The 20,554-nt window shown below is 40.6% G+C and overlaps 1 protein-coding gene across 12 annotated transcripts in view; it reads right to left on the bottom strand.

Moving 5' to 3' along the window:
• Nucleotides 1-20,554, bottom strand: part of kcnip4 (potassium voltage-gated channel interacting protein 4) — a 497,181-nt gene that overhangs the window by 126,437 nt on the left and 350,190 nt on the right. The window contains exon 1 of one of the 12 annotated variants that reach the window (XM_062982154.1): nucleotides 16,036-17,232. The exons of 10 other annotated variants lie outside the window; for them this stretch is intronic. In XM_062982154.1, the coding sequence (XP_062838224.1) occupies nucleotides 16,036-16,174 (139 nt within the window). In that variant the 5' untranslated portion in view covers nucleotides 16,175-17,232. Of the gene's footprint in view, nucleotides 1-7,258; nucleotides 7,833-16,035; nucleotides 17,233-20,554 lie in introns of those variants that run through there. One more of the 12 variants, XM_062982160.1, reaches the window with a different exon arrangement.

Genomic DNA, 20,554 nt, shown 5'->3' on the forward strand with positions numbered 1-20,554 from the left:
TGTAGGGTAGAAGAATCAATAGTGACCTGGCAAAAAGGAGAGATACCTAAGGCATTCACTGAGGTGAATGCTACCCATGATCCAAGATATGTATTCATAATACAAATATTTCTACGGCAGCGCATTGTTTCCTTGAACAGTAAATATAGAGCAGATAAGAAAACTGGCACATAGTGATCCATTACTTCCCACTCTCTGACAAAGCTGCATACTCCCTAAAGCATTTCAATAGTGTTCTGAGGCTGTAATCATATGCAAACTTACTTCAGAGGATGCCTTAGCTGGTTCAGTTGGAAGTCTTACTGAGATTTCCATCTCAACATATAATTGAATATGCCATCATGAAAGACCAGCATCTGTTGGAAATCCAAAGTCCTAGACCTTGTTCTTGGTCTTGCAGCTCTTCTGATGTCTGTCATAGAATACTCATTCACGTGAAGAGCCCAGTTTCAATGCTTCAGTTCACCTGGGAGGAGGTGGGGTTCACAGATCCTGTCTGCAAGGTCTACATGGGCTTAAATTGTGCTTCTTTTTTGACCTGGATGATGGTTGGAGTTTTTATGTAGGTATCTATCACATCCTCCAAGGTGAACCGAACCCCCTAAACTGGACTCTATAGGCAAATGGGTATTTTAGGACAGATATTAGAAGAGCTGCAAGAACAAGAACAAGCAATGAGAGTAAAGACCTAGAGAAAAAGTGATCTTACCATACATCAAGGGAACTACTGGCCACACAGGGAAGCTGATGAAGAAACATAACCTACAAACAATCTACGGACATTAAGAAATTTTTACAAATGCTACGTTCAGCAAAGGATAAGAGAGATTCCCTAACCACTGCAGGACTGTACTGTATACTGTGTAGTTGTGGAAAAGTCTACATAGGGACCACCAAATGCAGCGCCCAAACACGAATAAAAACCCCCCGAAAGGCACCACAGACTAATTCAACCCAAGAAGTCAGCTATAGTAGAGCACATGATAAATGAACCTGGACACAGAATATTATTTGAGAACACAGAAATTCTGAACCAATTTGACAACCATTATGACAGACTACACAAAGAAGCTATTGAAATCCACAAGCCAGTGGAGAATTTCAACAGAAACCATGAAAATGAATCTGGTTACCAGTATTAAAAACACCAGAATCAAAATAGTAAATAATGAACACCACTCAGAAACAGGAGAACTCCAGACAACAAGTAATCAAGAACCAGTTGACACCTCCCAAACAGAGGATGCCTCCAGGCAACAAAGGTCAGGCTACCGCTATACTGATACCCTCACTAATTGATTTCACAAACTTCATGGCTACTCAAATGTTAATTCAAGCTTGCAACATTCACACTTGTTTTAAAGTGACAAAGGTTCTTTCTCCCACCTTTAATATTTCACAGTATCTATATATTCCACTTGCATCACTGCCAACAGAACACCTGAAGATGCCAGCCACAGATGGAAGTGAAACATTAGGAGAGAATGCTGCTGGAACATGGCCATACAGCCCAAAAAACTCATAGCAACCCAATTTCTATTAGATTTGTTTATTTGTTAGCCACGTTGAATCCCTATGGGAAGAAAAGCAGGGTGTTGGAGGAGGATAATAATAATGTTATTATTTTCTTGCTCCCCTTCCTCTTCTCCTAATGGGCATGGCTGCATCATTCCCAGTGGCAATGAAGGCAGGTTGTGGGAGGTAGCCATTTGATATAGTGGACTAGAAGGAAGTGCTTTGGCACCTGGAGTAGTCTGAAACCAGCATCACTTGAAGTCAGAAGCATTCTCCTCTGCTCCTACCAATCAAGTTGCTTTACTTGGTGGTTTCAGAAACAATTCCTGAGGAATTTGACTACTTTTTTTTGGATCATCCAGCAGCAGTTAAATTATTGTATGTTATTGTAATTCACCTATATTACAAGAAATTTCAAAAACACATTAATTTGGAGTGAGAGAATTGGCTGTCTGCAAGGACGTTGCCCAGGGGACGCCTGGATGTTGTTTTTGTTTTTTGTTTTTTTATGTTTTACTATCCTTGTGGGAGGCTTCTCTCATGTCCCAACATGGAGCTGGAGCTGATAGAGGGAGCTCATCCGCGCTCTCCCCGGGTGGGATTCGAACCTGGCAGCCTTCAGGTAAGCAACCCAAACTTCAAGTCACAAGGCTTTTATCCCCTAGACCACCACTGGCTCCACATTAAGAAATAATGGAAGCACTTAAAAGGGTCAATTTCAAGGTGAAATAAGCATATTATTCATAGAGTCATAGAGTTAAGAGACCACAACAGTCATCCAATCCAACCCCCTGTCATGCAGGAATACACACTCCTTTTCACTTATTGAGGAAGACAAGATAAAGCACAACTAGGTGAGAAGGAAGAAGCTAACCCATTGCATACTCCCTGGAGAGCCTTTGCAAGTTGCAACAGCAATTCAATGAAGTCTTACAATTTTTAGCAGAGCTACAAGGCCAGGCACCTTATAAACATAACAATAATCACTGACACAGTCACCAGGCTTACAACTGCCATGTTTTAATATCTGTCTAGCCTTCCCTGACTGAACAACAGTCTACAATTGGTTTCAGAGATAAGCAAATATTCTCAAAAGAAAAGACAAAGTTCTCATTAGGGGTGTACACAATATCATTTTGGCATTCCAGATTCGGGGGATATGGAGGATTTGGTTGCCAAATCCATGAAAACAAGCCAGATGGGGGCAGCCAAAGCAGATCACAGCAGCCGGATCATTTTGGCTAATGGGGCTGAGCAGCACTCTACCTGAAGTGGTGGCGGCATGTGGGCTGGGCAGCCTTGCAAACCAGACAAGCTGTGACACTTCCTCTTCTTTCTTACCCCGCAGCTTCCTCCTTTACAAATTTTCCAAAACTCAGTGGATTGGTGAAACACTCTGAAACTTGGTAGGCTTGCATTTGTAATTGTGGCCTACAAGTGATGCAAATGTCATGCTGATAGGCCTAAAATGACAAAGAAATGAGCTTCTAAAGTTTCCCCATTGGCACTAATGGACTGAATTTTTCCAAGAACAAAAACAGAACCCCGCTTTCAGTAAACAGAATGGGAGAGGGGGGAGGAGAGCCAAAAACAGATCCGAAAATGGCACGGATTTTTGCTGAGTCACACACCCCTAGTGTGTGTGTGTGTGATATATATCTACCTACCTACCTATGTTGTGGAAGATATTGTTATGTAAGTTGTTATTGTACAAAAGGTTGAAAAATGAAGAAAAAAATTGTGATTTTGTTTTTTAAAAAACTCAAAACAAAATAAATAGAATTTTAGAAAAATTAAGTAGAAAAATGTCTTAAGTAGAAACACAGTTTTTGAGGGTCATCTTGGTATTCTGGAACCCTGAGTATCCCCGCCCCAATGAGAAATAATGATTCAGCCTGAAAATGAGATAAAGGAAAGAAAGTGACATCTACATTGTTTAGATTTTCCTAATTTGATGCTTAATAGGCTTTTCCTTAATCCCTCCTTATTATCCAACATATTTGCTTACACAATGTTCTGCCAACCCGTTTATGTTGGATAAGTGAGACTACTGTACATTATTGCACTTTAGTTTTAATGGCCCCTCCATGCTATCCCCCCATCAACTCAGTGGTCCATTTTATATTATTTTAATTTTACTCATTTTATGCTTTAAACAAACTTGTAGCACTTTATCTAAGTTTTAATTCGCAACTTATACAGTGCACTTTGCTGATCTACTATTATGGCCTCACTGTTTTAATTCTATGTTTTTAATAAGTGTTTTAAAATTTCTGGTTAATGTGTAAATGCTATTACTGGTGCATGTTATTGTATATTGTAATTGTTCTTGTATCTGATATTTCTGTGAGCCGCCCCGAGTCCCCTTCGGGAGAGATGGAGGTGGGATACAAATAAACTTCTTCTTCTTCTTCTTCTTCTTCTTCTTCTTCTTCTTCTTCTTCTTCTTCTTATTATTATTATTATTATTATTATTATTATAATTATTATTATTTCTCTCTTATTAGATGCTTTGGGAATGTATCACAATTTCAGAAGGGTTCTGTGTTTACTGATAACTGAATCAGTTATTTTGTTGTTGTTGTTGTTCCATCCTTTCCTGTTGTGGACTTCTGCACAAATTTCTTTACTGAAAACTGAGAGTAATACATTTCAGTTTCTAAAATTCTTCTTTGATGATAACATATATACTATATATGTCTTCCAGCATAAATATGTCTTTCAACTTTTAATTGAAATGGTGTCTTATACTTTAGGTTTTTAAACAAAGACTAGATGGTCATCTGTCAGGAATCAAAGGTCTGAAGACCATGACCTAAGAGGAGCACCTTAGAGAAATGGGTACATTTAGTCTGCAGAAGAGAAGATTGAGAGAAGACATGATCACCATGTATAAATATTTGAAAGGATGTCATAAAGAGCAGGCTTGCATTCTGTTGCCCTGGAGACTAGTGACCTTATCACAAAGGCCAGGCAAAGCATCCCACTTCACCTGGCTGTACGGAGGAAAGAGATGGACAATGGGGAGAATCCACACATTGCTACCTCTCGGCGATGCTAAGGCCATCACACATGGAAATCTTCACCCTTCGGGGGAAGATCTGTGCTGGCTCTCCTCTTGTGAGCGAAGCATCCAAGGGCGCTGCCACCCTGGTTGGGGTGGGGCTTTTGTTGGAGGTCCCATGATGTTCTGTGATTGCTGGCAAGAGGCGCTGTCCCCAAAACAGGCCAGAAGTGTCCTAGGATGCCGAATTTGGTGAGTGTGATGAGATAGTAGGACTCAGAGCAATGGGTTCAAATTATAGGAAAGGAGACTCCATGAACATTATGAAGAACTTCCTCTCTGTAACAGCTGTTCAACAGTGGAACTCACTTCCTTCTCCTTTGGAGGCTTTCCAACAGGGGCTGGATGGCCACCTGTCAGAGTTAATTTGATTTTACTTTTACTGCATGGCAAGGGGTTGAACAAGATAGTCCACATGGTCTCTACCAATTCTGTGATTAAATGAATGCACAGCAGGAGGTTGGAGTGAATAGCTCTTGTGGTGTCTTCCAGTTCTTTGATTCTATCATTATCACAGAAAACAAAGGCTAATAGCAATGGACAGAAAATTACATATAAGAGATAATAGAATAGATTCAAAGGAATATTTGTATCAAAACGTGGCAGACTTGTAAAGATGGCAGGAAGATCATGCAGTAAAGCAGGGATCCCCAAACCTTTTACACAGGGGGCCAGTTCACGGTCCCTCAAACCGGTGGAGGGCCGGACTATAGTTTTTTTGTTTTGTTTTTTAAACTATGAACAAATTCCTAAGCACACTGCACATATCTTATTTTAGAATTTAAAAAAACCAAAATGGGGTAAATATAGTCTCAATTTTAATAATAATCATAATCATAATAAAAATAATAAAGAGGGTTGGAAGAGACCCCTTGGGCCGTTTAGTCCAACCTTCTTCTGCCTTTGTGCACCAAAAACACAAGCAAAGCACCCGACAGATGGCCACCCAGCCTCAATGTTGTTAAAATAATAATAATAATAATAATAATAATAATAATAATAATAATAATAATAATAATACATAACACAGTCTTAAACACTTGGGAAGTGTTCGACTTGTGCTTTTGTGATACGAAATCCAGCATATATATCTCGTTTGCTGTGTTATACTGTGTCAACAATAATAAGGGTTGGAAGAAACACCTTGGGCCATTTAGTCCAACTCCCTTCTGCCTTTGTACACCAAAAGCACTAGCAAAGCACCCCTTAATAATTATTAATTAAATAATAATTAAAATACCATTATAAACAAGGAAAGCTTTGGAAGGCACACACCAGGTGAGGGAGGAGGTGGGAAAGGCACACGGAGGAGGAGGGAGCCGCCACTGCGGGGGCTGGATAAATGGCTTCAATGGGCCGCATGTGGCCCCCGGGCCTTAGTTTGGGTACCCCTGCAGTAAAGGAACAGATTGTATTAATATTTTTTATTTTTTAAAAAAGAGGACGGCAAAGTGCCACTCTGATCCCCAAGGCTTCACTGGACTTCCAACCCTGAAAATGTAAAAGACCTGTTCTGGAATCCTGGAATCTGGAACCCTCTGACGATTCTGCATTGTTTCACAAACAGACAAGGGCAGTTTAGAGAAATTTTCAGTCGATTGGAACAGAACCAGCAGAAGTGCTTTATCCTCAGACATCCCATATCAGCCCAGTTGAAGGGGTATCACACATTTTAGTGTTTTGTGGGTTGCAGTTAAACATTTAAAAAACCAAGATGATGGCAGCCAGACTGATTGATAACTGGCAAATAGAGGGGAAAAAACATGGAGATGGTGGCAGACTTTGTATTTCTAGGCACGAAGATTACTGCAGCCAGGAAATCAGAAGACACTTCTTGGGAGGAGAGCAATGACCAATCTTGATAAAATAGTGAAGAGCAGAGACATCACACTGACAATGAAGATTCACAGAGTTAAAGCAGTGTCATTCCCTGTAGTAACCTATGGATGCGAGAGCTGGACCATAAGGAAGGCTGAGTGAAGGAAGATAGACGCTTTTGATATAGGGAGAAAATTCTGAAAGTGCCTTGGACCACAAGAAGATCAAACCAATCCATACTCCAGGAAATAAAGCCTGACTGCTAACTGAAGGATATTAAAGACAAAGATGAAATACTTTGGCCACATATTGAGAAGACAGGAAAGCTTGGAGAAGAGAATAATGCTGGGGAAAATGGAAGGAAAAAGGAAGAGGGACCGACCAAGGGCAAGATGGATGGGTGTTATCCTTGAAGACTTGACCTTGAAAGAGGGTGGGGATGGCCAACTGGGAGCTCTGGTGTGGGCTGGTCCATGAGGTCATGAAGAGTCAGAAATGACTAAATGAATAAACAACAACAAAAGTGTTTTGTGTTTTATGGTCCTGAGGAATTTGCATAGTCCTTCCTGAATATCATCTTCAAAGACCCACCTAGTCAATAAAGCCAAAGTAATCCAGCATGCATTCATTCATGAATCAAATAATCAGCCTTTTATTGTCTCATGTACATGCTACAAATAAGGCATGCAACTAATATGACTACAGAACAATATTTTAAAAGGTGTATTTGTTCATACATCACTTACCAATGCACTAATAGTCTTCTTCCACCTACACTTTAAAAGTACTGAGAAAAGCTAGTTTGAGACTCTTTCTTCCCCGCTTCCTCCTCCCTCTCTATATGGAAATGTGAATACTCACCTTGGTTAACATCATTATAACCCTTGCAATGACGCTCCAGAACAAAACATTAAAATGGCTACTGCATTCACCCAACTCCAGAAAGCACACCTGTTGTTTCACTGAAACTAACACTTAAAGAGACAGTGTCAATTTCTAACGTTTTCCCCAAGCACAGCATTTTCAACCTCCTTTATGGAAATGAATTACAAAGAGGACAATACAGGTCCCCTTAGCAGGCCTACAAAATCTCTGGTTTCTTTTCCAATAGCAGGCTAGAAAATTTGGGATAGGCCTATTTTATTCATATAGTCAATTTCTTGGGACACATCTTGATGGCATGAGTAGATCCTGCAGCCCTTTATGTCATTGGGTCTTGAGATCACAACAGCCACCATAGTGCTTCTATGGGGATCTCTATTCATCCATTTCAACCTGTGGGTATCTTGTAGGCTAAACCAGAGTCACTAAATGTGGAGTTCTTCTAAATGATCCCACGAGCCCTGCGTGAAAGACTTTACTTGCTTAATCTCACCTATTTGCAGAAGCTATGAAGTACATATGTACATACATGAGCCCCCAATAGCGCAGCATTTTAAACCGCGGAGCTTGCTGACCGTAAGGTTGCTGGTTCGAATCCAGGGAGCAGGGTGAGCTCCCACTGTTAGCCCCAACTTCTGCCTACCTAGCACTTCGAAAAAATGCAAATGTGAGTAGATCAATAGGTACCACTCCGGTGGGAAGATAATGGCACTCCATGCAATTATACCAGCTACATAAACTTGGAGGTGTCCACGGACAAAACCAGCTCTTTGCCTTAGAAATGGAGATGAGCACCAGCCCCCAGAGTTGGGCACGACTAGACTTTATGTCAGGGGAAAACTTTTACCTTTTATGAAGTACATATTATAGAGGTTACTATGTATATAACATGTAATGTTTTGATCTTTAATGCATGGATTTCTTTACCTAGACCAAGTCATCTAAAGTTACCCACCACCATGGGGTATTTGCAATCTACACAGAAATAGCTTATCTGAACTTACTTGTAGTATTGCAAAAGGCATGTGTGTATATTTATTAAACGTAAGATAAGTCAAGATTTCTTTGCATGTAAAAGCTTACATTTCCTGGGTTTTAAGGCTTATATGATGAGATGCAGTTACTAACTCATCTCTAATTTATATGTTTTTCATACATCAGACGACTTATGCTATCTATCCTGATTAGAATCAAATAATAGTATAAAACCTGATTGGCATCTAACTCCTAACTAAATTCTCACTAAAGAAACTTACCTTACTCTAACTTTGCTTAACAACCTCACATTTTGTAAACCAAAGTTAAATTCCCAGGCAAACCACAATAATTTTTGACATTATATGTTCTCCCTCTCCTGAGAGATCGCTACTTTAACTTTTCTATTATTCATGCCATAGATTAGAAAGCATTACATTATTTACTTTGTGCGAGGTCAGAACTTCACAGCTCCCAACTTCCATTCTCATTCAATCAACGAACAGCATATCAACTCAAAAGTATTGTGAATTTGTTTATAGCAAGAGTGCATAGAAATGATTGCAATTTCTTTTGGGATGTGTTCAGGAGTTGGCTGTACACCTGGGAAGGACTCTGTTTGGCTCTATTTCCACAGCACATGGAAATGGATCCCTACACCCAGGACTGTAGCCCGGGGGGGGGGGGTAGGGGTTCAACCCCCCACCCAAAATTTTTCAGATTAAAAAAAAACTGGTTTACTCATGAATTTTAACTGGTTAACCAAATCCCCATGCTAAGTCTATGAGAGACAAAAAATTAAGAGTTCCTCCAGAACTGCAAGCACTATCTCAAGCAAATATTGACTATTTATTCACACTGTCATTACTTGCAGCAATAGCCGATGTAGTGAAGCAACCAAGTTGGGGGGTGGGGGTGTTGAATGCTCTCTTTAAGGAGGCCAGACTTGGTGGAGGTGATTGACAGGGGCAGAGCCACAGGCTATTGAAGGCTGCTCTGCCCCCTGCTGTGCTCTTTGCTTCAGCGTGAGGCAATTCCACACATTAACTGTGTCTTCACATACTGAGGTCTACATTTTATTGCATGTCTCATGTTAGGAGTTAAGCTTTAGCCTCATGTTAAGCTTTAAGCTCTTGCAATTATATATGTTTTTTGGGGGAGGGGGCTCTCTTTTTTTTCAGGCCTCATGTTAGGCTTTAAATATAATGGCAAATATTGGGAGGCTCGATCTTGTTCTAGGCTTCGCATTCAGCTTTCTAGCCTTTGCCAGTATATTAGGAAGTCTTCATTTGTAGGTCTCCATTTTTTTCAGACCTCATGCCTTTGCTGTTGGTGTCTGCCTTAGGCTGGGGCCCTTCTGAAGGGGACTACATCACGTCGTCTTCTGTATCTGAGAGAGAGGCCCTCCAGGTTCTGCCTGGTCAGGCTCATGGCCTAACAAACTAGAAGGCATCAGATCTGGTATGTTCCGGAAGCCATGCAGTCATGCTCTCTTGGCTTCAAAGCAAGGCACAGACACACCATTGGAAGCATAAATCTTCATTATGTGGCCAATTCCCTGGTTTAGGTGGGTACTGGGTATACTGGCTGTGGCCTTCAGGCCTGTATTTTCACCTCATGTTGGGGTGCCCTTCCTGTCAAAGTTGGAGGAATAAGAGAAGACTTTATAGGCTTGTGAAGATACATGACACGACAGGTGGAGGACTTGCAGACATCATTTTGAAAACACTGGAAAAAATGGGTTGAACTTGCAATATTTGTGTGGACAGTGTTATGACAGAGCTGTTAATATGAGTGGTCATATTAGTGGAGCACAGGCAATTATTTTGGAAAAGTATCCAAAGGCTGTCTACATCCACTGCAGTGCTCACTCACTAAATCTAGCCTTAGCAAAGGCTTGCAGCATTCCAACTGTCAGAAACTGCCAAGGAACAATATCATCTGTGTGCAATTTCTTCAGAGCATCATCCATCAGACTGGAACTGTTGAAGAAAAATATAAAGGACTCTTTTCCTGAATCAGGAGCAAACAGCCTGTTGCCGCTTTGTGAAACCCGTTGGGTTGAATGACATGATGCAGTTTCACATTTTGTTGAACTGTACAGTGTGGTGGTGAGAACACTTGAAGTACTAAAAGAGAGCCCTCTATACAACAGTGAGACTTCTTCCCAAGCTGCACAACTTCTTTTTACTGTTCTGAATGCTGGATTTGTAGTAACTATACATATCCTAAGAAAGCTTCTGTCATCATACCTTCAGCTTAGCAAAACATTACAAAGAGTAGATGTGGACATTTTTGGTAGCCCGCAACATGTTGACAGTCTCTTAGAAAAAGCCAGGGAGATGCGCACAGAATCTGTGAAGGCATTTCAGGAGATCTTTGACACAGCAAGATCAGTGGTGGAGTCTATGGGTGGAGAAATAAGGATTCCTCACATCTGTTCAAGGCAGACCTGTCAAAGCAACATTCAGGCAACTTCACCAATACCAATGGAACATTATAGACTAAATGTGTACATCCCATTTCTGGAATTTTTCTGCAGTCAGCTTCAATAAAGGTTTACAAGGCACAAGGAAGTAGTGCAGGAACTGCAAGTGTTCCTTCCTATTAATTGTGGGCATTTAAAACCTAACTTGAACAAGTGTACAGAACTTTACAATGAATTCCTTCAAGATTCTGACACACTGATGGAAGAATTTGACATGTGGTGTAGAAAATGGAAAAACCATGAAATGCACTGGAAGCATATATTGTCTGTGATAGACAGTTTTTTCCAAATGTGAAGAAACTTCTTCAGATTTCTGCAACATGGTCAGTGTCAACAGCTATAAATGAAAGGTCATTTTCAACCCTTAAACATTTGAAAACATACACAAGAAACACAATGAGGCAAGAAAGATTGACTGGATTTGCACTCTTGAATGTCCACCGAAGTTTATCAATAGAGCCTGATTTCTGTCAAAGTGTATTGACACGGTTTTCAAGTGTTTCTAACAAACGTTGTGGTATTCTTTTGTAACTATAAATTATCAATTAACAATCATTTTCAGTTATTTTAAGACATAAAACTTTGTAACTAAAATAGAAATTTGATTTAATGAAGTCTATATAAAATATACTTGAAACCATATAATTTAAAGTATTTTATGTTATGGCATGATGAAATATGCATGTTATACTTTGTAGTCTTTTACCTAGGTCATTGCTATCTTAAATGCTGGTTATAAGTTTTAATCCTGGTTTTATCAGTTTTATCTGCTGTTAATTCCACCCACATCATGTGTTGGCTATTTTTGGCCTTATTAACCTTGCATACCTTGTATCGTATACCTTTTATGGAGCAATAAGGGTCTTTGGGCTGTAATAAAAATGTTGTTGTGTTATGGAACTACTCTTCATGATTTGCTAAAAAAAGTTTCAACACCCCCCCCCCCCCGAAATTTGTTTCTGGCTATGGTTCTGCCTACACCCATCTTCAGCCTTAAGATGGCGAGAAAGTGAGGGAAAAGATGGGTAAGCATATGGGATGTCTGGCCATCCCTAACAAAGTGGAAAGATGGGAGGAAAGGGGTAAGACAGTTCATTCCACTTCCCCCAATTCTGTTTGATGAAGTCTGAAGTTTAAGCACGAACCACGAAAACATTTTTGCTTAAGCACGAACCACGAAAACATTCCTATGCATACTGCACATATCTTATTTGTAATGCAATTTTTGAAAGAATAATATAGTATTTAAAAGGAAGAACAATTTTAACCATCATAAATTACCAGTATTTCAATGGGAAATGTGGGTCTGCTTTTGGCTGATGAGATAGTCAAGTTAATTAGGATTGTTGTTGTTGTGTGCCCTCAAGTTGTTTCAGATTTAGGATGATCCGAAGTCAAAAGTTTAGGCCAAGGACTGGGTAAATTATTTTGGAGGGCTGCATCTGGCCCATGGGTCTTAGTTTGGGGACTCCTGCTCTATGAGATCTTGGATGGACTGCATGTGCTCAAAAACCAACTTGTTTTTGCATGGAAGCTTCCACTTTCAAAGGAGGATAACAATACCATTTTAAGATTCAATTTCCTGCTGGATACCCCTTGAATTAGATTTGATTGATTACTGCGGAAGAAGCTTACCATGGACAGGCAGATAATCAAGGCTGATTTACTTTTTTCTTGAAGAAGGACTTTTGCTAACCACTTTCTGCAGACCCATGGTTGAAAAGGAGGTTTGGAAGATTGCTCCATTTGCAGGCACATTAATGGGGCTTTCTACAAGGCAGCGGCAGGGTGCCCAATCAGTTTCAGGTCCCAGACAGACTTTGGGCAGCCTGGCTGTGATTCATTTTAGCAAGATTTGCCTCTCAACTCTCCTAAATTTTGTTGCCACTTCACCAGTTCTTGGACCCCTCATTTCTGCTCCATCTATTGTTAGGCACAAGCTACAGAAAGCAAATGCATTGCCAAGGTTAAGGGCATACCACCTGTACAGAACTGAGGGTGACAGGGAATGGAATCCCTTTTGAATCCCACCGCTGCCACCAATATGTACAGAGGTGAGGTGTCTGACAGGAATGTGTGACAGAGATGGAATCCCTCTGATCCTACACACACACACAGATACCACCAATTAATAAAGATGTTTTAAGAGAGATGATGTTAATTAATTATTTGTTTGACTATCTTCTTCGCTGCCACCAATGGAGGAGACGTCAGGCAGATGGCACTGGTTCTTTTAAGCTGTCTCTATTTGTTTTACTTCAGATGTTGTTGTTACTTAACTTAATATAAGAGTATGACAGAGGCTTAGTTAGAATAAAATCAAAATAAGTTTATTGCAGGTACAGAGCTTGATGGTTTCATATAACTTGTTAAAGGCACTTCACTTAATGGTTACAAACGGTTATGAGGTGGTCAAACCTTCAAAATATTTCTTTCTCTAGATTACACTAAACCCTGATCCTCCTGGATTCCCTGGGATTAATTTTCCCTAATCCACAGGCTCTATAAATGACCCTAGACAAGTCACCTAACTTGCCTAGTCTGGTCCAACTTAGATCTGACTCAAATCCTTTTATTTGAGCCAACCTGATTCTCCTCACAAGAATCAGATCCTCCACTGTGACTAGAAAATCACAGACTGCCTAAAATAATTCTCTTTATTTTAGACCTGACTCAAACTCTTCTATTTGAGCCACCCTGATCCTCTACACAAGAATCAGTTCCTTCCCTGTGAATGGAAATCACAGACTGCCTGGGTTTTTAAATATTCCCCCTTTTCCTTTCCAGGCGGCGGTTGGCTCCGCCCCTGTTGCTAGGGTAACCTGTCTTAGCATTCTAAGATGGCTACCTTCCCCCACACATCATCAATTCAAATACTCACCATTTTAAACTTTAGCCAAACCTGACTGTTTAAACAAAATCCAATAAACATGTCATCTATAAACAAAATATAATTATACACTTCTTCACACCACCTATTTACATAATGGTGTGATAAAAGGTTTCCTAAGTGACAGAAGGAGATGCAAAACAATATTTGAATGACACGGGCATTTCATCATAAAATAGTTATGCCACCACAAAAAAATGGTGGTGGGGAAAACAGCTGGTGAATCATAGTATCTTTAAGCTTTGCATTGCCTGTTCTTATTTCTATATTTAGGGAGAATGTTAAAATGAAAGAAATGAACCAAGTTTTGAAAGGAACACATATGAAAACAAATTTGGGTATAATGAAGTAGCATGATGTCCTTTGGTTTCTATTTCTAGATCAATATTTTATTTCTATAGTCTACCTGTAAATTTTGAATCTTGTTTTGATCTGTAATACTTGCAGGGGTTTTGCCCACACAAGCATATTCACTTTGAAGGAGGGCACCTTAAGATAGTACCACCTGGATGCAGGGGCGGCTCAAGCTATACGCAAACTACACAATTGCTGAAGCCATAATTGCGTAGTGGGCACAATTGAGGCGCCTCCACTTCAGCAGAGAGAGAGCGTGCACGCGATTAGCCTGCCTCCAAGCTGGTGGAGCGCAGCCAGTGCATGAGGGCAGTGCGAAGTGGAGGAGGAGGCTGCTCAGAAAGAGGAGGAGGGGGGCAGGAGAAGTAGCTCCCTTCCGCCGGGGCCCTGGCAGCCCCTGCTACCTCCGCTGCCGGGTTTTGGGCCCTGGAGGCTGAAGCCAGCGCGGGGCTCCCGGGACATGCGGCCTCGCGGAAGAGGAGGAGAGGGGGAACATGAGGCTCCACAATGGCTCCTTCCTCACACTGCTGCTGGGCTGTCTCTGCTCCCTCTTCTCACTCTCCTTCTCGCTCTCCCTTCGGGGGCCACAAAGGTAAGGACAAGTGGGAGGAAAGAAAAGGAAAGAGGCGGGAGGAGAGGTGGGAGGAGGGAAGGGGCCTTCTGCATTGTGCCTCAGGCTTTAGGGGACCCCTCCCTCCTCCTGGCCCACCCCCGTCTTCTCTCCCCACCCCAGACCGAGTCACCAGGCTTCCTTCCTTCCTTCCGGGGACACCTTTTTCCTCGCCCCTCCCTCCTCCTGGCCCACCCCCTTCTTCTCTCCCCACCCCAGACCAAGTCACCAGGCTTCCTTCCTTCTGAGGGCACCCTTTTCCTCCCCCCTCCCTCCTTCTGGCCCACTCCTTCTTCTCTCCCCACAAAGCAGAATAACCCACAATATCTGCCTTGATCTGGGTTATCTGAGTCCACACTACTACATAAACCAGTTCAAAGCAGATATTGTGGATTATCTGCCTTGATATTCTGGGTTATATGGCTGTGTGGAAGGACCCTCAGGGCTCTTCCACACAGCCATATAACCCAGAATATCAAAGCAGAATAACCCACAATATCTGCTTTGAACTGGGTTATCTGAGTCCACACTGCCCTATATCCCAATTCAATGTTTGGTGCTAAATTCGCAAATATAGTAATTCCTACATAACATTACCATGTATTGAACTGCTTTTTAAGTTGATTTGTTGTAAAACATGATATTTTAGTGCTTAATTAGTAAAATCATAATGTAATTTGATGTTTAATAGGCTTTTCCTTAATCCCTCCTTATTATCCAACATTTTCATTTATCCAACGCGTTTATTTTTCAGTGATTGGGTTTTTTTTTGGGGGGGGGGTTCGCTTACACTTGAAAATTACCTAGGGCTGGCCCTGCCTGGATGTGAGATGTCCTTTTAGTTTAGACACATCAAAGCAGAAATTTCCAGGAGAGTTATATTCTTGAATACCATCAAATAGAAATGCCCTGTAATTTATAATGCAGCGATACTAGTTATACACAGACAAGGTAATCTGGCAAATAGATAATTTTGTCCACCTCACACAATTATTTTAGAATAGAACCATGAGTACAACCGACATCCCAATAATATAGAAAACATGCAGACAAACGTTCCTAGACTTCGAATTTTCTAGAATACCAAACCTTGGCTATCATTCTGAGACCATATATTATTCAATTAGTTAAACAGAGGAAACCTTGATTTCTTTCCCTTTAGTAAACATTGAAACTGCTGGGCCAACTGGTGTTTTGAGACTGATTGGCTATTTCATGGGCACAGAAGATGCAAAAGAGAGTAAGGCTCACAAGAAGAAGAAGAAAACTACAAATGGGATTACATCTCAACCTTGCAACACCCACCAAATTCCACTTTCTGTCTTTCTCCTCAATCATGCCCCCTTCTTTCTCTAAACCCCTCTCCTTTCCTAAGCTTGATGTTTTCTTTTTCTTAATCCAATTTATCTTCTAGCCATTCTCCCATGAATGTCCTTTACCTTTTATGTCTTTGTTGCCAACCACTGTATTTTGCAGGAATCCTTTTCTCAGCGTGCTGCTTGTTCTGTAGTCTTGTTTCAGCAACACTGACTGACATCTCTTATCACCTAGGATCCCATTGGCTGCTTGTGAGATCATCACTGCAAAGTTACTATGACATCATCACTGTGTATCAATTGTGGGAAAGGTTTTGCTTCTGCCAGGAAGTCCCCAAGGCAGCTATCTCATATGATGGACCAGAATTTTTCTTTAGGTGCCAGAAACTTATTATTCATTTATTTAATGTATATACTGCTTTTCTCACCCCAGGGGAACTCAAAGCAGTTAACGGCAAAGCAAATGGCAAAATTCAATGCCTAACAAAATATAAATACATCACATAACTAAAATAGCATATAATGATAGCATTAAACCAGTAAACTATAAAACATAAAACATTGGACATAGTTAACATGAAACATAAAACGTTCAACATCCCATCTATCCCAAAGTTGTCTTGACTAATTGATCTCACTTCCCAAATGCTTGATGGATAAGCCACATTTTAAGTTGTTTCCTGAATGCCAGGAGGGAAGGGGCTGATCTAATCTGTTGGGGAGGGTATTCCACGGCCAAGGGGCCCTGTCTCTCATTTCCACCAGTCATGCCGGTGAAGTCAATGGGACTGAGCGCAGGACCTCCTCAGCCGATCTCAATGCAGGTTCATAAAGGGACATGCGTTCAGATAGGTAAGCTGGATTTGAACCATTTAGGGATTTAGAGGCTAAAGCCAGCACTTTGAATTGTGCTCGATAGCATGATGGCAGCCAGTGGATCTGGTTCAACAGGGGGATTGTATGCTCCCTGTGTGTCACTCCAGTAAGAAACCTGGCTGCTGCCCGTTGAACTACTTGAAGCTTCTAAACAGTCTTCAAAGGAAATCCCATATAGAGTGTGTGGCAGTAGACTTGTACCACATGTGTGTTTTGTTGTTGTCATAATTACTATTATTGCATAGTTTCCTGAAAACATGCCACAAATCAGCAGCTCACAGATCAGTACCAAATATCAGACCACCACTTGAGCAGCACCGTCTTAGGATGGAATAGAGATAATACAAAGGATTGGAAAGAGTTTAGAGCCAGAATGACATTGAACACCAATTTTCCATTGCAGTAAAACATAATTATTTCTCACTTCAGATTGCATAATGAATATTTCTCCACATAGGAAAATACGTATATGTCAAGAAGAAAGCTATAGCCTAGCCCTTGGATTCTTGTATGGTAGGTAAAGGTAAAGGTTTTCCCTGACGTTAAGTCTAGTCATGTCTGTCTCTGGGGGTTGGTGCTCATCTCCATTTCTAAGCCGAGGAGCCGGCGTTGTCTGTAGACACCTCCAAGGTCATGTGGCTGGCATGACTGCATGGAGCGCCATTACCTTCCTGCCAGAGCGGTACCTATTGATCTACTCACATTGGCATGTTTTCGAACTGCTAGTTTGGCAGAAGCTGGAGTTAACAGCGGGCGCTCATTCCGCTCCCGGGATTTGAACCTGCGTCCTTTCGGTCAGCAAGTTCAGCAGCTCAGTGCTTTAACACACTTCACCACCGGGGCTCTCTTGTATGGTAGTAGGATCATTAATATTGGTATCACCCATTGCATTAACTCATGGTGTCACCCTTGTTGATTTGCTCCCAAAAGGAGCCAATGCAGCCCTCCTGTTTATTACTTTTCTGCAAGTCATAAAATATAGGATTTACAGGAATCTAGGTATATATCCTAAAACATGCAATTTTATATGTATTTCAATCACCACCAGATATTGATATTAGTATTTTTGAATCAACTGCTTAATCCAGTGCTTCTCAACATATAGGTCCCCAAATGTTTTGGCCTTCACCTCCTAGAAGTCCTAACAGCTGGTAAACTGGCTGGGATTTCTGGGAGTTGTAGGCCACAACACCTGGGGACCCACAGGTTGAGAACCACTGGCTTAATAAAAAGATTGAGAAAAATGTAAAGAAAATTCTCAGGAATATACAAACTGAAACAAAACCTCAAACATCCATTGCATGGAGAAATTCTCTATTTTGTGATGTGTTCTTTAAAGTATAATGTGGTTAGGGTGGCATGAATAGTAAATCCTGTTTTTGAAAGTATTCATTATTTGGAAGACCATCCAGTTCAAATCTGATTTAATTTTTTAAAAAGTAAATTGGGATCAGGAGCTTAAAGCTGACCATCCACAGCTAACACCAGGAAAGCAGACTTGGCAGGAACATAAGTTCCTGACTTGAATTGGAAATATTTTAATTCTGTTTAAATGATTACAAGTCATATCTAATTTATATATAAGTTTGCACATGTAGTTTTATATAAATGAATACTTTTTTGCCTTCTTGTTTGCAGTGCACACATTTTTTTGGATAATGTTTAAGTAACCACATTACATGGAATGAAATTGATGCATTTGGAAGATAGATTACAAACGGAGAGAGCATACTCTAATGGAACCATGGCTAAGTACCAAACGTTCATGTGAATTAAGGATACCTCCCAAAATATGAAATTCCTTTTACCTCTAGGCAGATATCAGCACAGTTTTCATAGTTTATTTGAGACAGCTGTATTATCTGCCAGAAATTTGCTTTGGTAGGGGAAATGTAGGGGAAAATTTTAATGGAAGTCATCTCTTATTGATAAATTAATTAAAACTGGAAAAGCAAATAATCTATATATATAAAAGGGTAATGAAATTTCGGCCTAGGACAAAACAACAAAACTACACATCCCAGAAACACTAAACTTGGCAGCACAACCCCTCATCCATGCCTCTAAGTTCATACAACAAAAAGAAAAGAAAAATAAAGTCCTAATTAGAGGGAGAGGAATAATTGTTTTTATCCAATTGCTGCCAGTTAGAAGGCTAAGCTCCGTCTACTTGGTCTCCTAGCAACCCACTCAGCCCAGGGGACAGGCAGAGTTAGGCCTCACTTAGGCCTCTTCCACACTGCCTATAAAATACAAATTATCTGATTTTAACTGGATTATATGGCAGTGTAGACTCAAGGCCCTTCCACACAGCTGTATCACCCATTTATAATGGACTTAATGTCAGGGGAAAACCTTTACTCTTTACCTTAACTGCCACCAATTCCTCAATACTTTATTTCCCATAACACCATACTTCGCCACAGCAACGCATGGCCGGGCACAGCTAGTCCTTTATATTTGGTTCGTTCAAAGCCTATGCTGGTACTTCTATCACTTCAGGCTTTGGCTTTAAATAATGTTTTAGTGATTTAAGATTGTAAACCTATGTTGACTTAAAGTGAAGATAAAGGTTTTCCCCTGACATTAAGTCTAGTAGTGTCCGACTCTGGGGGTTGGTGCTCACCTTCATTTCTAAGCCGAAGAGCTGGCGTTGCCCGTTGACACCTCCAAGGTCATGTGGCTGGCATGACTTCATGGAGTGCCGTTACCTTCCCGCCGGAGCAGTACCTATTGATCTACTCACATTTGCATGTTTTCGAACAGCTAGGTTGGCAGAAGCAAGTTCAACAGCTCAGCGGTTTCACCTGCTGCGCCATCGGGGCCTATGTTGGCATACATGGGAGCATGTTTCATTGATTCCAGTGGCAAGTACTTCTGCATAGAAATTTTATTGTGAAGATTTCATAAAGGTTACGGCATCTCCAGAACTACAAGTCTAAAAAGTGAGTCTAAATATAGGTTTGTAGCCTGGATATTAACAATCCATAAGGCTGCAGTCGATTTTAAAATGATTTTTATCTGATACAAATAGCTCATGATCTCTCTCTCTGTTCAAGACAGTTATAATATACCCCATCATCATTTGTTATAGGTAAAAGTAAAGGTTTTCCCTGACATTAAGTCTAGTCCTGTGTGTTGTGGCTGGCATGACTGCATGGAGTGCCATTACTTTCCCACCTAGCGGTACCTATTGATTAATCACACTTGCATGTTTTCAAACTGCTAGGTTGGCAGAAGCTGAGGCTAACATCAGGAGCTCCCCACGCTCCCTCAGTTCGAACCGCCAACCTTTTGGTAAGCAAGTTTAAACTACTGCGCCACCAAGGGCCCCTGGTCATATATAAAGCTTAATAATAACAACAATTTTATTTCTTACCCGCCTCTCCTTGTGTCTCAAATTGGGTTACAGCATAATTAAAACACAAAAACACATAAACATTAAGAAGATGCTTCTTGAAAGTAATTTGTTCCTAGACTTATTACAGTATTTGAAAAATTAACTTGCTGTTGCAGCTATGAAAAAATAACTCACCATGTTGCTTTCTGCTGTGCTTTTTTTCTTTCATTGTTTTCATTTATGTGGAGAAGGGATCTTGCCCAAATATCTTTACAAAGGCTGTAATATGCTTTTTAAAAGGTAACTTTTGACCAAAAGCAGAAAATCTTGAAGTAGTAAAGTAACTTTCTTTCCTCTCATTATATTGCTTTTCAAATATTAATTTCATAATTCCTTCATTTATCCCAAAGTAACTTCTTACAAGTT

Source organism: Anolis carolinensis, chromosome 5 (assembly GCF_035594765.1).
Source record: "Anolis carolinensis isolate JA03-04 chromosome 5, rAnoCar3.1.pri, whole genome shotgun sequence".
Classification (NCBI taxonomy): domain Eukaryota; kingdom Metazoa; phylum Chordata; class Lepidosauria; order Squamata; family Dactyloidae; genus Anolis; species Anolis carolinensis.